Source organism: Pelobates fuscus, chromosome 3 (genome assembly GCF_036172605.1).
Source record: "Pelobates fuscus isolate aPelFus1 chromosome 3, aPelFus1.pri, whole genome shotgun sequence".
NCBI classification, from domain to species: domain Eukaryota; kingdom Metazoa; phylum Chordata; class Amphibia; order Anura; family Pelobatidae; genus Pelobates; species Pelobates fuscus.
Genome location: NC_086319.1, coordinates 273,868,475 through 273,889,966, shown reverse-complemented (window position 1 = coordinate 273,889,966; position 21,492 = coordinate 273,868,475). Strand labels below are relative to the sequence as shown.

At 41.7% G+C, this 21,492-nt stretch overlaps 1 protein-coding gene across 1 annotated transcript; it reads left to right on the top strand.

Annotated features, from left to right (window-relative positions):
* The first annotated feature begins 4,831 nt into the window (after positions 1 to 4,831).
* On the top strand, positions 4,832 to 17,703 carry VAMP8 (vesicle associated membrane protein 8). The gene is made up of 3 exons (XM_063445558.1): positions 4,832 to 4,939; positions 16,750 to 16,914; positions 17,422 to 17,703. The coding sequence occupies exons 1-3, from the start codon at positions 4,925 to 4,927 to the stop codon at positions 17,563 to 17,565; spliced, it is 324 nt and encodes a 107-aa protein (XP_063301628.1). The 5' UTR covers positions 4,832 to 4,924; the 3' UTR covers positions 17,566 to 17,703.
* Positions 17,704 to 21,492: the final 3,789 nt, after the last annotated feature.

Sequence of the window (21,492 nt, the reverse complement as noted above, 5' to 3'; positions counted from 1 at the left end):
GGGAATCATGACATGTCACACATGTCATGTGTCCTTAAGGGGTTAAAATGGTATGCTAAATTGTCATGGCACCGCTTGGCACACAATGTAAATAAAATGGATCCCATGCGGGTATGAACATACCTGATCAGCATATGCTTGCAAAACATTATGAGAGCAGACACACCCGCACACGAAGATGACTGCAGAACTGATATGAATGTGAGTGTCTACTAAACCCCTCACATAAGTAAAGGCTTTTAAAGTGGTTTATTGGATGGGACACAGAAAATCTATCACTACATTAAAAGTTTTCTTCATTTCTTCTTTTTTTTTTTTTTTTTTTTTTAATTCTTTATTTTTGTAGTGCTTTCCAGACTTCACATATAAGCATAGACATTGCAAAAGGTAATAACACATCCAGTACAGAGCATCACATGTCTGATTTACAGCACTATTTTTTAAAGTAATGTGGTTTCGTCAAGAGTTAAACTTTAAACTTCTGTGTCAGTTACAGGTTACGACATATGAGGTACGGATACAGAGAAACATACTGACATTTTTCTGCGTTATTGGGTCGCAAGCTTAGTTAAGATATGTATAAAGGCTAGTTGTGACATTAAGTAACATCGCTATAGTAGGGTGGCTTAAACAGACTGTTCCTTCAATTATGATTATCTAGCCCAGCTAGCATTATTATGTTAACAACAAGGATAACTAAACGTTTCTATTATCAAAAGAGTAATGAGTGAGTATCGTTGGCTGCATTAGTGTGTCTTAGTGCAAAGTTATTGGTTACCATGTAGTAGTGGTCGGCTTAGAAGTAGTGCTTAGGCAAATTGTGTGGTAGTTCCCAGAACCAGTGCCCTATGGTGTGTTTTGTGCCTATTTGGGCTGGTATATCGTGTTGTGCGGTAAGTTTGTCTCTGTGTTGTTGCATTCTATCATTATTAACATTAACATGAAAAAACAAGTGTGCGTGTCCAAAACACAATTATAAACAGTTAGGAACTGTGATCCCCATCGGGGCCCTCACGGGCTGGCCTGCTAGGTGGACTGGAAGTCTCTGAGTGCGGGGCGCCCCGGGGCATCTGAGGGAGTTACCGTAGATCTTGTGTGGTTTCTCATGAGTCCGTCTCACCGAACAGTTAAAAGTCCCGCATAATGGGCCTGAGTGGACCCCGGTTTGGCACGGTCTCCAGAGCGTCCGCAATATAAGTGAAAGTCAAAGGGGATAAAGAAAATATCACAGGGTTCGCCACTGAAGTGAAAAGCTGCAATCTCTTGCCAGAATAGATCGCTTTTTTTTTGCCACACATCTCCCTTTCAGTTCAGCTGTTTTGGCCGGCTTTTCGGTGTTCAGTGTCCGGTGCAGCCGGTGGCCACCCGCCTCAAGTATACAGTCCAGTGCTTGCTTTAGCCAATACCCAGTTTCGGTGTAGCTGATGGTTTCTCCAGGGTCGTGGGGCGGTAGGGGCAGCGCTCTCCCTCCTTTTGGCTCCGGGATGATTTGAAGGTTCCCCCTTCTGTGTGGTGTGGAGGGGTCCTCCGCCTGTGGTTCCCTCCTGCAACTGAGCTCATCTCCTCCCGGTCAGCCATCTGGGCCGTGCTGATGTCTAGGGGGTTGCTTTCTGGGTTCCACTCAGGGCCTCCTCCATGTTGCGGCCTTTCTCCCCGTAGATGAGGGTCAGGATGGTGTGTCATGTATATTTTCTTTCTGGGGCTTGACGTTGCCACCAAGGGACCCCTTCTGCTGTGCTTAGTTTGGATGGCTTGCCTGAGGCTTGCGTGTGAGTGACTCTGCTGCACGTGAGGCTTACTCGCCTTCCGTGGTGTTGCACGAGTGTCCTGGTGCGGGGCCACCGGCCGCCTGTTCGGCTGCGGGTTCTGTGTGAACGGGTCGGTGCTGCTTGGTGGGGCAGGTTGGCGTAGCCTGCGCTCCAGCTGCTTCCAGAACCGTTCGAAGTGTCTGTTGATCCTTGCTAGGACGTCAGATACAGCGTCTGTGGGGCTCTCAGCGCCTGCAGTGTCCTCCATCTTGGGCAAAGCTCTGCACTCGCCTTTCGCTTGGGAGGTCTGGTTTGATTTGTCTCCGCTGGGTGGACCGGGATCTCCCCCGCCGGTCCAGAGGGGGGGGTAGCGGGGCTTGCTCATCCTGTCGTCTGAGTGTTTCTGGGTCGGGAGAGCGGCCGTCTCTCCCGCCCGTTGTTTGCTAGGCCGCACTGTCAGTTGTCGTGTCGGCGGGTCTCGAGTGGGTCTCTCACCCTCCCCCTGCATGCCCTCAGTTGCAGGGAGCATGTGGGTATCTTTTGTCGACGTTTTTGCCTTGAGACACTGCCTTAGGTCGCTTGTTAGGGTTTCGCTGAGCGGGAGCTCCTGCGAGACATGTCTTGCCGCCATGACGGTTAGGCCCCGCCCCTCTTCATTTCTTCTTTAAAGAGCACTTGAGTAAAATTACAATGGGGTTTAATTATGTTGTTCCAAACCCAGAGTAGAATCCTGGAATCTCCACTCCACCAGAGAGATCCAGACAGTTTGACACTGAAATAAAGTTTTGTGTCCAGCAGTCTCTCATAAGGGATAATACTGGACTTGTACACCAATCCTTTTGTCTGTAACGAACAAATCACATTTCTGTTAAGCTGCGCCTGAACTAAACAATCCATCAATGATTTACGTGAAAGATCGATTATGTTCTGGTGTAGATTAAAGGGAATCTATTGCGTTAGGAATACAAAGTTGTATTTCTAACAATGTAGTGCCCAATGAGCCTCCTCAATTAAGAATTCCTCCTGTTTATCCGATTGGTTGTAACTGGCCTTTGACACCAAAATGTGTGCGTGACGTCACACGCATGCCAACGTCGTCATCAACGTGGTCTGCCATGGGGCTATAAAGTGGCACAGATCCACAACGGCCAACGTCCCTAGACATGCTGGGTTTACCAGGTATCTGGGCGCATGGTTGCAGATGGGCACAACTATTCCTGTCAGGACGGTAAATACCATCATAAACATTTCTATGTGCGGATGAATCTGTTACAGGCAGACTGCCAGCTGTTTCCCATGCGGGCGGCAAGGGAGCACTGATCTGTGAGATCTTCCTGCTCAGATCCCTTGCGTATAAGTGGTTGTGGTGGCAGTCTGGGCACTGGGAGACCTATAGATGTGTAAGTGGTTGTGGTGGCAATGCTGGCACTGGGAGCCCTCCAGATTTGTAAGTTGTGACTGCCACCACAACCACTTACACATGATAGGGCTCCCAGTGCCCCGACTGCCACCACAACCACTTACACATCTATAGGGCTCCCGGTGCCCGTACTGCCACCACAACCACTTACACATCTATAGGGCTCCCGCCTACCTTTGAAGTGGTATTACGATTTTTACGGGAATGGCCGGACAACGCTTCGCTGTCCTTATGTCAACTTTCAGCGAAACTGACAGTTCTGCTTTGTCTGGTCTCCTGCTTTGTCTGGTCGGGTGGCAGACGTTAGGACCTTTGATGTTGAAGGTTTATCGTTCACTCCGGAAGGCGCACCTTTCTCTGTGTCCCGACGTACTAAGACGGATTTTCCGACGGTCTTTTACCCTTTTTTTCCGACGGAACTGCAACTCTGCATGGTCAAGACAATACTTTGCTACGTGGAAATTACTGCCCCTTTACGTGACTTCCCGACAGGACAACTTCTCGTGCCATACACCAAACCAGGCTCCTGATGTTGGCGGACGTCGAATCCTGTTTCGGCACTCATTCTGTACGGGGCGCAGCGACAATGCAGGCTTTTTTGACCGTAGCGTCCCTCTCAGACATCATGCACTCGGCAGACTAGTCTCGGGACTTTTGGATTTTTAACTTTCGTCCTACTCTTCACGCTTCCTTTTCTCTACTCGAAAAGCATTAAAAATGCAAAATATGAAGCCTCCTGTCATGTGGTAAAATTGTAGATTATGCTAACGTAGTGTACTAATAATCTATTCTAGATTGACAGGAGGCGAGTATTCCCCCCCCACCCCCTTTTTGTTGTTTTTCCCTCCCTTTTTCTATATATATTTTGTTCTACTCTTATCTATGTACTACCTTCTACTATGACTTCTAATTTCATCTAATATGTAATTATTAACTCTGGGGAATTTGATTTGATTGAATATTTATGATGTTTTTATGTCTTGAAGAAACTTTAATTCGACTTCTCATAGTAGTAAATATATAAAAACTATAAGATGTAGTTATGGACAAGTGTGAGATATGGAATCACGGTCACTACCAATACCTTTCACTTATTTCTTCTTTTCAGTATGAATACTTCCATCAACTACAAGTGGAACAGACTTCCCTCTTACAATGGTTGCAGTTCGGAGTTGCCAGAACGTTCAAGTTTCTACAGTTTTACATTTCCATTTAAAGGGACTATCTACATTCACACCAAAGAAATAGGTAGAATTGGGGGCTGTCCTACCTTATATCTGTCATGACTGTTGTTTTCCGATTGGTTTAAAAGTTTGATTGACTTGTTGCTGCTGGAGTTTTAATTAAAGAAAGTCAATGCAAAATACTCGCCTCCTATCATTACTAAACTTAAGATTATTAGTACACTACGTTAGTATAATCTACAATTATGAATTTTACCAATGACAAACATAGTGGTGCCCAAACTAAATGGATGCACATTGTGAATATAAAATACATAATCACTATATATGTATCTATAGGTAAAAATAAATAATATAGTTCCTGGTTTGTTAATGCCTGTTTATTTCCCTAGAAGCTCAGGTGACTGTGAAAAGGTGAGCACGTTAGGCCACTCCCTGGTGGGGAGGGAGAGATGCAGCCAGCAAGTAACTACATCTAGGAGGGAGGGATACAGGAAGGTCTGCTTTCATAATAACAGGAAGACACTGCTCTCTACAGAACCCTCTGAGACTGCTCAGCGAGAGGGCCAGCCATGGATAGGAGATCGGTAAGCATTGAACTTATACTGCCTTGCCTTGTGGGTGTTGAATTGCCGGGGGAGTATAGAAAAGTATCTGTGAATTAAATAAGTTCATCAAAAAGAATAGTCGATAACTTTTTGGGAATTTAAACCGAGTAAGTGGTTCAGACGTAGAGTGAAGCACTGGGGGATGGGGTAAATGTGTTACTATTATCATTGGGTCAGCAATGTCTTACTTGGAGCAATAAATACGTTAAGAGGAAATCGGGTTGGAGGTGCAACTATTTGGGGCGTATGAGCGTAGGTTCTATGCCTCCCCCACCGGAATCAGAACACTGAGCATAATTCTGAGAGACGCCACAACAGATTTAACAGCACCAGTTGGAGCTTTGTTCTTGTTGGACTTTGGAACGGACTGTTTGCTTCAGATTACGTCACGCAGCCATTTGTCTGTTATTTTATTGCTACACGTACTCTGTGAGAGTAACTATGCAGTTAGTGATTCAGTCTTGGGATAGTGTCTTTGCCCTGTAAGTTGCCAAGATATGGTTATTGGTGTGGCAAGGATGTCTTCTGTAGGGTGGCTAGTTATGGGGCAGTTTATTAACAAATCAAGATGGAGAGTTGGCCACTGTGGCAAGTGTGCAAATCATGGGGTTGGATTCTGGCGATTGTCAAGGTTTTGGATTGTGATGGCCAGTCACACAAAGATGGCCTAACAGTATGGGAAGTGTGCCTTTATATGATATTGGGCTTATAGCTTCCAAATATGGCTCGCCCAGGGTTGGGGCAGAGGACAGGAGGTTGCCAAGATAGGGGCACTGAGCCAGGTGGAGAACCTATCCTGGGGGGTAGTGTGTACCTAATCAGCTAATGGGGCTCTCCTGAAGGTTCATTGGTGTGGCAAATATGGTGTTTTGGGCTAGTGAATGTGCCTGACAGAGTGATGGCAAGGTTGGTACATGCACCACTTCACTGGTGTACAAATCATGGTGGTTGGCATCAGAGAATGGCCAGTGTAAGGTTCCAAAAACAAGTTGGTTGATAAATAATTGCAAAATCTATGACTCAGACTTTAGTCTTTCTAAATATTAACACATCTTTCCGCTTGACATCCATATAGGTCCATGTCAAAAGAAAAGAGCCCTTGTTGCCATTTTAAAAATGCTCATGGGTTTGACAAACTTTGAATTGTATGTTTTTTGCCCCGTTTGCTTAATATGGCAATATATCACAATTCTATTTAGTCTACTGTGATAAGTATACTGATTCCTTTATACCGTGGGACATTAAGGGATGAGGGGCAATTAAAGCCCTTTAAAAAAAAAAAAAAAAAAAATTTGAAGTATGTATCAGTTTATCAAAGCAACTATCTACAGGTTAGCTGTAGTGGCAGAGTAGGTGTTAACTTTTCCTTCAGCGATAATGACAACAGTGTAGACTTTCCAGGACACAGATTAGGTGTGTACTCTGTGGTGATGTCACTTGGAGTGTGACAATGACATACAAGACATCCAACCCTTTAACTGCCAGAACAGATAGCAAGATAGCAGTGGTGGTTAGTAGGTTTTCAATAGTACAGCTTGCTGTAAGGGTTGCACCATTGTGTGCTCTGCCTTATCTGCTTAAGGATCAAATCCTGCTAGCATTATACCCTGCTGTTCCAAAACCACTTACTTTGTCATTTTCAGATGCTAGGTCTGCCAAATGTAAACTTATTTCTGTTAGCCTTGTAACTAGTTAATGGATTATCAGGTTGAGTACATCTACCATCGCTGTGTGATTTGTTGAATCTAAAGTGAATTAAAACATTTTTAAGAAAAAACAGGCAAGCTGTGGGGAATAATTCCCCAGGTATGTTAGGTGTGTGTTTTCTATTTTGGGCTAAAATGTAAAATTCACTTTGAATTCCCAACAGTTCACACTTGAGCTTGCGCTTTGTATGTGAGTTGTGTACAGGCACTTTCATTTTCACTCTGGATTTACACTCCAGAATCACCAAGCTTGGGTTTCCTTCACTTTTCTCCATCTGCAGCGTACAGTGCTGCCTTTTAATTCACATTCTCTTTGTAGAAGCCTGACCACTACCTTTTTAGTGTTTCGTCTGTTCTCACACTGCGTGCACTGTCTCCTGGTTGCCAGGCTAGTGCATCATCATTATCAGATGAACAAAGCTATTATTACTGAATAACCTGTTTGTTATGAGAGATATCCGGGGTGTGGGTTTAGTGTATGCGTCACTGTGGAGAGGAGTATGTGCTTCTAAAATAGCTTGCCAGAAGTATGTGAGTTCTAAATGTTTTTTTGTCCTCTTTTTAACTTGAGCATAATAAAAATGAAATAACGGTCATGGGAGTATCTTTTTTTGTTTTGTTTTGTTTTGCATACCTTTTATACATTGTAGATATTTAAGTCCTGGAAATAAAATGTGCCTGCAATAAAAGCCTTCTGCTGTTCCTTCACCAAGATTAAAGAGGTTGTGTAATCGCCATAACCTTTACAATTTGCTCTTGTGATTATGGTGTCAGATGTCCTTTGGTGCCATCTGACAGTTGCGTATTCAAACTGTTCTGCTTTAGTGATATCAGAAGATAAAGATGAACTGCAGGAGCCCAGGGCAGTGTCAGACTTTTTGAGAAGTCCCAATTTTTAGAATACCCATAGTTCCACCTATGCTTGGATGGAATTCATGGTCTGGGACCAAAATATCCTGTCCACATTTGATATTGAAGTGGACGGGATGGGACCACAGGTGCCAATGAGACCTAGTTAAAGGGACACTATAGTCACCAGAAGAATTACAGCTTATTGTGTTTGTTCTGGTGAGTATAATCATTCCCTTCAGGCTTTTTACATTACAACCTAGGGATACCTCCACTGGCTGCTAGAGGTGCTTCCTTGGTCTGTGCAGCACTGCCATTCAGTGTCTCCACCCTCTGCATGGAGACACTGAACTTTCCTCATAAACATACACTGATTAAGTGCATCTCTATGAGGAGATGCTGATTGGCCAGGGCTGTGTTAGACTTGTGCTGGCTCTGCTCCTGATCTGCCTCCTTGACAGTCTCAGCCAATCCAATGCTTTCCTATGTGAAAGCATTGTAATGGGCTTTGAATAAAACTTGTGATGATGGCAGCCAGATCAGGGGTGGAGCCAGCAGCAGCAGACTGCAATGAAAGTAAGAATTAACTATATCTAGGAGGGGCAAGGGGGCCAGAAGGTATTTTTTAACACTATATGGTCAGAAATATAGGTTTGTGTACCTGACCCTATAGTGTTCATTTAAGTTCAAAACTGTTTGACGATTTACCAGGGGACTTCCAGCACTTTAAATGCTACATATGATTGGAGTGGTTTTAGTGACTGGAGTCCCTCGAGCAGTCCCTCTGTTACGTGTTAAACCGAGCCCGGCCTCTCTGATGCTCGGGCTAGTGCTTCCACTTTTGCCCAAGCCGTGATGGGTGCCAGTGAGAGGCTGGGAGGAAACAATGATGGTATAAATTGGTATGGAGTGTAATCTCTGCTTTAGTTTTCAAATCCAGTGAAGTTCATGCTACAAGCTGCGCAAAATCCTCATTCAGTGTTTAAACCATTTGAGAATTGTTTAACCCTAAACTGAGGAAAGGCCTTGTGACTACAGACCTTAGAACAACTTCAATGAGATTAAATGAGTGTCCCCTTAAATCAGTTGTACAGCTGTGTGTATTTGTCAGATAACTGTGATCTTGATTCCAAAACATTTGGCACGCCACGGTCATAAACGTTTACTGGCCCAGTCTGAGAAAGTTACATATTGTCAAATTAAATAAAATGTTAGCTTTACAAAGGTTTCTTGGTTTTTATGTACAAGTATTGCCAAGACATTACAGCTCTGGCTGGATTAATTTGTTGTAACTTAATACATAGTTAAGGTTTTAAGTCATAAAATTAAGAGGCTTGTAGGGTTATTCACTATAATCTGAATTGGGGGTGAATTTCCCTGTTAATATTAACAGTTAACTCTTCACTAAACTCGTTGGGCCCAAGAAAGTCAAATACATCTTCAGCCTCTGGTCCAACTCCGCTTCCGTGTAGCTGGGCACTATGCTCGTTCCTTTCGGCTGGGAAGTATGATCCAGCTGCTTGCCACCAGTGTAACGGGACGCCTCGGTTAGCCGACCGATTGGTCCCGCTAGTTCTCTTCCTTCAGACGATCAGGAACTCTTACACGATTAGGGGACTTAGCTCTATGCGCTCCCAGGCAGGGACGACACTCAGCCCTGGAAGCTCTTAGTCTTTACAAGGACGTTTCCCCGTTGTATTCCCTGCAAGCTGGAACAGCAGACACAGGGGTTAAATCTTCCTTCTCTCCAATAACAAGACACACAGTTTTGAAAGTTTTTAAGCATGGACTTCTCTTTATTGCAAACAGGCTTCTTCTTTTAAGCACAGACCCCTGCAGGGAGTCTCCATTCAATATAACACAATCCCAGGCAGGAGGGGGCTGGGTTACAGATAACCATCTCCTGCTCTGGGAGATACCAACAGCACACAGGGTTACACCTTAAGACACATTACATACATGGGGGGTAAACTTTAGGGCTCTGCGCACAGGGAAGGGTCACACAGGTAAAACATAAATCATTAGATAACCCATAGTCCCATCTGGGATCCCTGCAAATAGCAGGGCTATCAGGTGTACTGAGTCCGAGATACCAGCGTCTAAAGTCTGGGGCTCGAGGCTCTGTACATCCCCAGAACCAATTCCACAGCGTTGCTTACTTTGATCAGGTGAATTCAAACTTCGCGCCCAAACCAAGCAACAGCCAATCTGCAGAAAGGCACAAAACCAATGTGCGCCAAAAAGCGCTTAGGGAGGAGAAGGGTTTCGCTGCCCAATCAGAAGAATGTGTGTGAAACTCTATTGCACCAATCCGCTGAAAGGCGCAAAACCAACTCACGCCAATCGGCACTCGGGGAGAGGTTTCGCCGCCCAGTCAAAAGAAAGGGCGCGAAACACTGTTTGAATGAGCGCTCCTTCTCTGATTGGTCGCTGCAGGGCCCAGGCGACCAATCAGCGCTCACTCGTGCCGACTAATCAGGAGAATGTCGCGAAGCCAGTTTGAACGGGCGCTCCCTCTCCCATTGGTCGGCACGGGTCTCTGCGGCCGTGAGACCGACTCACAGCCCCCGAGGTTCCCCACTGGTGCACGTCCCTCTCTCCGATGGATATCCCCACGCCGGTATCCACCGGAGAGAGCGCTCTCTTGGGCAGCCACGAGCCTAGCCTCGTAGCTCCCAGGTAGTGGAAAATTAGTGACTATAGCTCCATTGGAGTGGGTAGGATGGGCCCCGACACAGGGACCGAAGACGGGGTGCGCAGGCCAGTTTGGGATGCGAATGCTGCCCCTGGTGGGCATTCGGTGATACGAACCGGAGGCCACCCATGGGAAGCACGCGCCACTTATTCCCTTGCGGTCTGCGGTTAGAGGTGTGAACATTCTAACTAAACATTCTAAATGTAGTATCGGGGTGGTTGTGCGCCGGTGCGCCCCGCGTGGATGAAAAGTAGAATGCATTTTAGAGTGTAAAAATACAAGGGGAAACACACATTCAACAAGGGAAAATCATAAGAATACACATTGGGGACACAAAATGCAGAACAAAAACATTTGAATATTCAGTGGGCATGGCACTTAGTGGCGATGTCCCGCTACAGAATTTAATTTTTTTTCCCCTACATGTTTGCTGTGTAAGTCAGAGCCAGGGGTGGTGTGGCTAAGGCAGCAGAAAGAAAATGGATTATGCTCCTAACTGGCAGATAATTGAGCAGTGAGACTGCAGGGGCATGAAACTGAATCATTAAGCTAAAGTTGTATTGTGCTTAGAATATCCCTTTTTAAAGTTCTATTTGCAGTACATTTAATCAATGAATTATCTATAGATGTGCAGTAAATGCTCCGTGACTGTGCACTCTCAAAGTATTTGTCAAACAAGTTTGACAGCTTGTGACTTAAAGAGCTTTAGCATCTACAAAGCCAGAGATGGAATTCATGCAGGTTCCACCCACATCTGGAAAACACCTTCAATATTATTAGTCTCTCTGATTTGGTGTCTATTTTATTTTTATTGCCTTGTGTGCATAAGATATGTTTAGCAAATTCACAGGACAAATCAAAATGTATGGAGTTAAATATGAATGCCGATACTAATGGCACATTTAACATGTACTGAGTTCTTGGAACACTGTTGTAACTTATCCCAAGTATAGTAGAAACTGGCTGAAAATGATGGAAGTTGGTCATCTATACATCCTTATCTGAAACAAATAAAATATTCCCTAACTAAATAACTATACTACATACGCTATGTTAGTCTTGTAATTAATTCTCATATAAAATGAGGCTAGACCGCATGTCTGAAAAGTAAGTCCGATATTACACTGATACAATCTCAATACAATGTTTCTCATGTACTGTACGTATCTACGCTCCTACTGTAAATTCTTATGCCTCAAAAATAAAGAGAATAAAAAAAATAATAATATTCCCTAACCCCCTAGCAATATTAAACTGCATTAAAATATGACTAACTACAGCACTCCTGCGTGCTTGGGCTCCTACAGAGAAATGCTGTATGAGCTTGGGAGTTCCTTCAGTCCAGCAAGCAGGACACTGCAGGGGTTAACTTTATTTACATGTCAGCCATGGCATCTAAATCGAGTAATCTTTTTTTCAGTGATAAAATGGCACATCCCATAGCTAACGTCTAGGGTGTTAAGAGTGTTTGTGTGTCAAACTGGCTGTCTTACTGATCACTAGAGTAGAGCTCCTGTTATCCATAGTATGACCCCATCAAAATAACCAGTTACCTTTTTTCACGTTTGTCATAAATTAAAGGAACACTCCTGGCACTATAAGCACTACAGTGCCATGGTTATGGTGCTTGGAGTGCATCGGTCACCCTGTGCCTATTAGGAGCACAGGGTGACTGGGAAACCTATGCTATCCTGCCCAGACTAGACTTCAACTGACTGATTGTGAAGGTTCCATGAGCCTGGCCAGGACCAACTTGAAAACTCTGAGCGGATATAAACTTTTTAAAACAGTCTGCTGAAACTTTAAGTGGAGGTAGCATGGACCACATACGACATATTACAACAGATTGGGCACTCGAGGATACCACTTGTTTTCATCTTCATCTAATCTAGGCTGATGTTTGGGTGAGCTGCTATAGGCATTGAAGGTGTACTGGGAAAGGAGGGATATTAATGGAGATACTCTGGCTGAGTACCGAGCTCCATTACACTGGCGGTTCAGGCATTAATCCAATTTCGGAGCATGATCACACACACTCCTCTAATGAGCTGGCCATGCACTGGTGGGATTAGCTCAGGAGAGTTAAAAATCTCCTAATCTGGCTCTCCTGAAGGCTGAGAGGGGTAAGAATTCAAACCATTGCTAATTGATTTGACTACTTACTATGGAGGGAGCTCCATGCCCACTACATTGTGCTTTAGTGGTTATGGTGCTGGAAACTTTCCCACGTAAAGCAGCTGTGATTTTTCAATATATTGAACTATGTAACACTCATGTTGACTGTGTTGGAATTTCATAGAACTGCTTTAAAGGGCGACTTTGAAGTTCTATTTTATTAAATTAAAATGTTATAAAAATAGTTTCTAAATTTCAAATTCTTCATTGTTTGGACATTATGTATTTTCAAATTTGTAAAGTATTGACATTGCTCTCTTATACTCCACTTTATTTTAAGATATTTGAAGCTTGCATAGTTTCTGTTGAATTTCCCATTTCTTATCAGACAATATATCGTCACATTCTCAACGAACTCTCACACTTGCCTAACAGCTTCCTCATTTTTGCATTTTTATTTTTTAACATCTTGTTTCCTATACCTTCTTTTAAATTTATCTTAATACTTTACAGTAAATTTCAAACACCAAAATCCTGTTTCTCACTTTAATGAGCCCTCAAAGCACTATAACTTGCAACTTACAGCTTGCTGTAGTAGTTATGGTGCCAGCAGTTGTCCCAGACAGCCACTTGAGGTGCTTCCTGTATCCAGCGTCAGATATTTCCCCGTAGGAAAGTGTTGATTCAACGCTTTCCTATGGGGAGGTTTTTTTTTTTTTTTTTTTACCCTTTTATTTACTGTAGGGGGGAGGGGGTAGCAAGGGAGAGGGGAGGCAGAGGGAGTTATTGTGCCTGGAATACAGATTTGTAGTCCTGGCACTTATAGTATCCCTTTAAAACTATGCATTGATAGAAAGTCTTCCCTAAGCTAAGTGTGACTCTGTAACCACCACTAAAGTTTGCATTGTTTATAACTTAATGTTTGCGCGCGCACATTTTCCCAGTATTGTTAAAACTGACGTACTACCCTAATTAATATTCAGCTACATCCAGAGTACATCAAAACCCAAATATTTATGGGCAAGTATAGGGACATATCAGAAACACATACCTTGTCCAAATGACACTTATCTGTGTCATTACACTGAGCAGCGTCAAGCTTTGATGGTGTGTTAATGGCAGCATGGTTCAGCAGATGATAAAAAATAAATGCGTAAAAAGCTCAAATCTAACTATATATAACTTTTTTTTTTTGGTCTTTATTTCATCACTACTAAAATCACCTTATTTTATCACCTACACACCAGTTTCCAAAATAAAATCATTCTACCCAGGGACGTGTCTTCCGCGAGGCAAACAAGGCATCTGCAGTGGGGCGGCAAAAAAGCCGCCCCCAAACGCCCAGGCAGATCCCTTGCTTGCCTCGTGTCCTGGGGGGATTGAGTTGGCAGGCAGGCCAATTTTGAGCCTCTCCCCCCCTCCCCCCCCCTCACCCCCCTCCTGCGGGTAGCGAGGGAGCATGCTCACCTGAGCTCTTCCTGCTCAGCTCCCTCCACGCCGCTTAATGGAGCCAGAATATTACGTCACTCCGGCTCCCACCATCACTTATGACGCCTACTCATCCTGCCCGCCCTGCAGCCCTACTGGACAGATAAGTAATCCACCTTAGCTCTCCCAGGGAGGCTGGGTGGATTTAAAATAATAAAAAAACAATAATAAAAATGTGTGAGTGTTGGGGGAAATATGTGTGTGTGTGTGTGTGTGTGTGTCTGTAAGTAAGTGTCCAAGTAATAGTATGTGTGTGTGTGTGTATGTCATTGTTTGTCAGTGTATATGAGAGTGTGCGTCTGTCAGTCAAAGTGCGGCCTGGACAGGAAGGAGTGGGGAAAATGTAAATTGCAATTTTGTCTTTCAGTTTCATAATTTTGTGAATAAACGCTGTGTCAAAATTTACTACATTTGTAATTAGTGTTGACCAATGCGAGATATTCATTGACTTAATACTTAAAGGGACACTATAGTCACCTGAACAACTTGGTGTATAGAACATGCTCAATCCTCTGCCATTTAGGAGTGAAATCCCTTTGTTTATGAACCCTAGTCACACCTCCCTGCAACACTTCCTGTAAAGAGAGCCCTATTTAGGCTTTCTTTATTTCAAGTTCTGTTTAATTAAGATTTTCATATCCCCTGCTATGTTAATAGCTTGCTAGACCCTGCAAGAGCCTCCTGTATGTGATTAAAGTTCAATTTTGAGATTGAGATACAATTATGTAAGGTAAATTACATCTGTTTGAAAGTGAAACCAGTTTTTTTTTTCATGCAGGCTCTGTCAATCATAGCCAGGGGAGGTGTGGCTAGGGCTGCATAAACAGAAACAAAGTGATTTAACTCCTAAATGACAGTGAATTGAGCAGTGACATTGCAGGGGAATGATCTATACACTAAAACTGCTTTATTTAGCTAAAGTAATTTAGGTGACTAGAGTGTTCCTTTAAAAGCTAGTATGGCTACAAACCTCTACTAGATTTATACAGCACTTAAAGGACCACTATAGGCATCCAGACCACTTAAGTTCAATGAAGTGGTCTGAGTGCCAGGTCCCTCTAGTTTTAACCCTGCAGCTGAAAACATAGTTTCAGAGAAACTATGTTTCACTGAGGGTTAATCCAGCCTCTAGTGGCTGTCTCACTGACAGCCGCTAGAGGCACTTCCGCGATTCTCACTTTGAAAATCACAGTGAAAAGAAGATGGACGTCCATAGGAAAACATTGAATAATGCTTTCCTATGGGCTGTTTGAATGCACGCACATGCGCATTTGGATCTGACGTCGGCAGGGGGTGGAGAGTTCCCCGGCGCTGGAGAAAGGTAAGTGGCTGAGGGGGAGCTGAAGGGGGGGCCCTAAGGGTGGGGGGGACCACACTTCCCCTGACTGATTCACACACTCTTCGTGAAAACAAAATGGTTTCATTTTCAATCAGCTGTTAACTTGTTTTAGACCATTTTTGTCTCCTGCTCTGTATATTTCACTTTAATCACACATAGGAGGGTGCTGATAATCAGTAATCTGTACATCAACATTGATTAAGCTAAAATTGTTTTGGTGACTACAGTATCCCTTTAACCCCTTACGAACGTACCTCATACGTCTGTGGCTAATTTGAGCTATGGAAGCGATCGTGATCGTGTGCAAAATGCCAAAAAAAAATATAGATGCTAATTTTGGCCAGGGTTTGTGACTACTAAAAAAAAAAGACTGGGCATACCCCATTTTGAATACCATGGGTTGTCTACTTTTACAAATGGTATGCCATGATGGGGTTCATTTTCATTCCTCTGTCGGTACATTGGTGGTATCACTGTACTCGAGATGTTGCTGAACACATATTGGAGTGTTTTTTGGCAGTAACACATAACAGGAGCTGAGAATCCATGCCTAAAGTCCAATGTGTGTAGGGATAAAACACAACATTCCTACCCAAAAGGTTGACAACGACTGGTGGTTGAACTAGTGCATGGATAGTGTTTAAATACCAGCATTTGAAATACCCTAGGTTGTATACTTTTCAAAAATATATGGTTTCATGGGGGTAAAATACATTGGCCAGCTTCAAAAATGTCCCAAAGAGGACATGGGTGCATGATGACCATCTGTGAAAATTCCAAGTTGGGAAAACTGGAATGCGCACCCTCCAAATAAGGTCTTTTTAGCCCCAGAGAACTCGACACACCTATACATGGGTGGTATTACTGTACTCAGGAGATGTTGCTGAACGCATATTGGGGTGTTCTTTGCCAGTAACCCTTAAAGTTCTCAGTACATGTATTCTTAAATTTCTATGCGTGTCAAAAAAAGCACCTATTTTTATTTATTTAAATTTGGCATAGATTGGTGGTAAAATGGTTGCATGAAAAGAGTCAAAATACCCCAAGTTTAATACCTTGGGTTGTCTTGATTTTAAAAAAATATATATACATGTGAAGGGTTTCGTGACAGATATCAGTGTTACAATTTAGAAAAAAAATGGTTTGGAAATGGCAAAATGCTTCTTGTACTTATTGCCCTATAACTCGAAAAAAAGGTAAGAACATGTTAACATTGGGTATTTCTAAACTCAGGACAAAATTTAGAAACTGTTTAGCACTGGGGATTTTTGGCGGTTGTAGATGCAAAACAGATTTGGGGAGTCAAAGTTTGTAAAAGTGTTTGTTTGTTTTTGTTTTTTTCATCATATTTTATCATACAGCTAAACACACACACCGCAGAAATGTAAAAACAGTGTGAGGGACCTACAAAGTGAGGTGGAGGGTGTAAAGAACATAATGTCCCAAAATGTAGATTGAATACTTCAAACCAAATTCTAAGGTCCATTTGACAGGCAGACAGGATGATTTGTGTTACTTTAGGTCATATTGTTCCTCTATACAAAGTCACCATCTGTGTCTTTGGAATTCCTAATTTACCATCTTGTTTTGTCTTCAGGAAATGGGGGAGCCCTCCACTGTGGGTGGCGGTGACCGTGTAAGGGACCTGCAAAGTGAGGTGGAGGGTGTAAAGAACATAATGTCCCAAAATGTGGATCGAATTCTGGCTCGAGGTGAGAACTTGGACCAACTGAGAAATAAAACTGAGGACTTGGAAGCCAGTGTAAGTATGCCTAAACATATACACACCCCGTCCCTGAATTTTTCTTTGCATTCTGCCTCCATACTACTTCATAAAACATTAAAGGAACACTTAGAGCACCATAACCACTACAAAACTGCCCTTGCACCTTTTCATACGAAGGAGTAAAACTGTTTAGGAACAGTTTGATTTCTTACCTGGGTGCTACTTCCTGCCACCTCTATAGCTGAGTGAGATGGAAGCACTCTTCTCTGAGCTAAGTCATGCAGTGCATAGATTTACTCAGGAGAGCTAAAGGATGAGCAGATGCAAAAAGGCTCTCACTGAGATGTATAGGAGGTGGGCAGTGGTACCGGATGGACCCCGGGTAAGAATTTAAACCATTCTAAAACAATTTGTCTCCTTACATGAAGGGGGGTGCTTGGTGTGCTACTAACCCTAGTCTTGATTCCTTTATCTGTATACTTGATATATTTTTTTCTTGTATATCTTTTTATTTTACACGTCTAATTGTATTTCCTCTTTTAGTCAGAGCATTTTAAGACAACATCTCAAAAAGTTTCACGAAAGTACTGGTGGAAGAATGTGAAGATGATCGTGATCATTTGTATTGTGGTTGGAATCATTCTCCTTCTCATCATTCTTCTTGCCACTAAAGTCATACCAACATAAAGACTACTTTTCAACCCTTTTAATCTACCACTCCCCCACTGAAGATTCTCTGACCTTTAACTGGTGACTCCAGCTGGCCAACTCCACTGAACATCCAAAGATTCCCTGAAACTGATTGCTTTAACAATTTTGCTTTGATAAATTATGTTTCTGTATCCATATTTTATGTGCAATATCCCCGCAAAACAACCCGCACACAACTACTAATTCTTGTTTGAGTATGTATCTGTGTATAAATATATTCCGAAGGTGTATTTGCTCAATGCTGAATCTTGGCTACTGAGGTGGGATATCTGTTTATAAACCCCCTTAAACAAAAAAAAAAAAAAATATATATATATATATATATATATATATATATAAAAAAAAAAATTTTTAATGTCCACTTTACCTTGAGTATAATCCCTGAAGTTTGAAATTCCATAAAAATGGTTTGATTATATTGAATAAATATCATAATCTAAGATGATAATATTTAAAGGAACTATATTCTCTCTATTCAACTTGTTGTCAAGTCTTCTATTTTGGAATAGATCTCATATCTATAACTGACATTTATTACATTGTTTCCCTCATCCTCCCTCCTCTCCCCCACCCCCCATTCCTCCCACCAAAAAAACTAAACTCAATGCTTTATGTCTATCAGGGTTATTTACTAAAGAGAGCATTCAAGGTAAATTCAAATTTAAGGTAAAAAAAGCCAAGCTTTATGTCAACTATGCTTTCAGTTTGGACTTAAATTTGAAATTCAGCTTGAATTTTCCTTGACTTCTAACTTTATTAAATAACCCAGTATATTTTTATCATACCCCTAGTGCCATGTTGGATGTACAAACAAATTAAGTAGGGAGGAGAATGCAGCACATGATAATTGGATACCTATTCTTGAAACCTTGCTGGTGACAACTAGTGGGGAAAAATATAAAATAGCTAAGCATTCAGCTTATGGGAAGTTTGTATAACATTGGGTTGTACGTTTGTACAAAATTAACCCTTCAGCTTTTCAGGATATTTTAAAATCTGAAGGTCCTGGATCAGACACCCCAGGTTTGACTGTCGTCCTCTTAAAGGGTTACTTCAGCCACAATGACCACTATTGATTTTTTTGAAGTGGTCATGGTGGTTGGAGTCCAAATATGCAGTGTTTCAGCTTGAAACACTTCACATAGAAACATAGAATGTGACGGCAGATAAGAACCATTCGGCCCATCTAGTCTGCCCATCAAGTTGCACCCACAGTTCTTCTGACTTGGGCAGCCCTGAACTCTGTACCGAGCTACTCAAGGTCAATTCTGTGCATAAATTACATATGTCTTCAGAGTCTGCAAGGGCAAGCAGTTGTCTGCCTGCCCACCCTCCCTCCCACACTTGTATAGAGAAAATATATATATCTATATATCCACTTACTTAGGAAATACTTCCTTACTGGGACTCTCTGCAAGTCAAGGCTAAATAGGGTCCTTGCAGAGAGTCCCAGTAAGGAAGTATTTCCCAAGTAAGTGGATTAATTTCAGAAGAGCAAGCATTAGGCTGCTAGATTAGGACCTGCCAAGAATGGGATACATTGACATTGTGGCAGGCTTATACAATATATGATCATATTATGTAACTAAACCCCCCATTATTTTTTGCCTAGGTGAGGTGTTTTTAAATAAAACTAATACAATCGCTAAGATTTGAAATCATTGTTTAGTGAATAAGAGTGCGCTGGATTCTGTATTTTGTATATTTTGGCCCCAGCAGCACCCTATAATGTATGCATGTTCAGGTGACTGCAGCCCTCTTGGTTTTATATATTTATATATATATATATATATATATATATATATATATATATATATAATATTTGTGTGGGTTTTTGTTGGAGAAACACTTTATTCTAAGGCAGGAGATGTTGAATACAAATGGGACAGTGGTGGTAACCTGATGGTTAAAAGGAAAATCTCACTTGTATAAAGTAGAGAATATTTTTAATTTAATTAGAAATAATATGAAGCTCATTGTTTATGTACACTTGATTTTAATTGAAGGAAGTATGTTTAGCATATCATGAATATGGCAGACTGGGTGCATTTCTGCTTCTGTCTTTAAGCTGGTGGTGTGCCAGCAGACGGGTACCACTGGTTTAATAAACTATCCATGTGGATCAAGCTGTAAGAGGAACTGTCCTCATCACTTTTATTTTATTTAATGTCTCTGTCATGCGATCTCATTATTTTTCAATTCATGTATATTGACCTTTTTCGAAGAAATCCCTTGTCTTCCTTTTCACTCACCCCTTTTGACTGATGGCATTTTTTTGTTTGGATTGTTGGCTGCCTGACCCAGTGTTCACTATTTTCAACTGTCCATTACTTTTTAAAACATCAAATAGAAAATGCTGCCGGCACAAAGGCGACATGATTTTGGAAAGTAAAGGATGGTTGTGCACCTAGGTCCAAATTATCAGTCCCATTGCTCACTTTTAAAAAGGGGTAGTGGGAAAGTGAGCAAAGGATTTTCTGAACAATGTCAATATACATGGATTTAAAAAAAAAAAAAAAAGATATTTATATATTTTTAATGACTATGTTCCATTTCAAGTCTGTATAGCTACTTGGGTGTGATTTTTGATTGTGACCCCTGAGAGTCAGCATCACTACTGTTATACATTTTTAAAATGTGTGCAATATCTGTTTTGTAGCTGCAAAGAGCAGAGTTTTGCAAGGTTCCTTGTTCGTGATTGCTCCAGTTATTTTCCCCACATATTTCGTTACTGCTTGTTTGCGTAACAAGCAATGCAGGCTAATCTGCTTCCTTTCAGTAGGTTTCAAACTGTTTTTGCAAGAAACCTCATACTGAAAGATTATGTCTATACAAGTGCTCTTAATTTGTGGCCTTATACACTTTTTAACCTAAATTAATCAGCGAGTATTAAGTGTTCGCTGTAATATTTTATTCATTTCAACTGTGATTTCGGAGCAGCAATACCACCCTTTTCTTAATATACCTTAATTTTATTAAGAAATTGCTACCGCACAACTGACTTAGTTGCAAATCTTTTACTTGTTCCTCTAAAGATAGCAGTTGCTGTTTTCTGTCTTCAAATTGGTGATATCTACAGGATTTATTTATACATATCATTATTAAAAACATTTAATTGTTTTTTGTTTTTTAGGTGTTTTGTATTTTTTATTACTTCACTTGTGAATTATTTTAAAGAAGGCGCAATCTTCAAATGTTCTTCTTTGTGTACAAGTAGGTTTTATTACATTACACTATTCTCGCCCTAAACATTGTAACCAAAGAAGTATTCTGCCCCCTAAGTAAGTCAGGATTGCTGTAAAACATGACCAGTCTGGACAAATCCTGGAACCAGCAGGTAAATTCGGTCAGCATGGCTGATGCATGTTGCTCAGTGTCTGCTATTTTTTATTTAATTTAAAAAAAAAATTAAAAAATTTCCCATGCCAGTCTTTAAGATCATATGACATGGTTTACAATTTCCAACAGCCAAAGGCAAGTGAAAATGTTTCTTATGAGTTCTAATTCATTCTTCCTGTATGTTCTATGATGCCTCCAGGCTAGCAGTGGCGCTTAACCTTTTAAAGCCAGGCTTGTAGGCACTGATGTGTGTGTGTGTGTGTGTATATATATATATATATATATTACACTTTTCTCTCAGAAGCAAACATGCCTTTTTGCATGGAGCCACTTATACTATATGCTCTTCACGCAGAACCATGGCTGTGGTGACATTCACTTGATGACAGGCATTCTTTATTTTTGGTTTACATTTGCCTCGCATACTGTCTTTTTTTTTTTTTTTGTATTTGCATGTCATTTCTCTAAATGCAATGTTTAATTTGGTTAGTAAAGAGGAACAGTCATATTAAAAATAATCTAACTCTTTAACATTGGTTTTCTCTTTAATTTATTTTAAAAGAA

Bases quoted from the DNA above. Each gene is read 5' to 3' on its own strand.
- VAMP8 (XM_063445558.1), top strand. The intron at 16,915-17,421 runs GTAAGTATGCCT...TTCCTCTTTTAG, and splicing joins CTGAGGACTTGGAAGCCAGT to TCAGAGCATTTTAAGACAAC.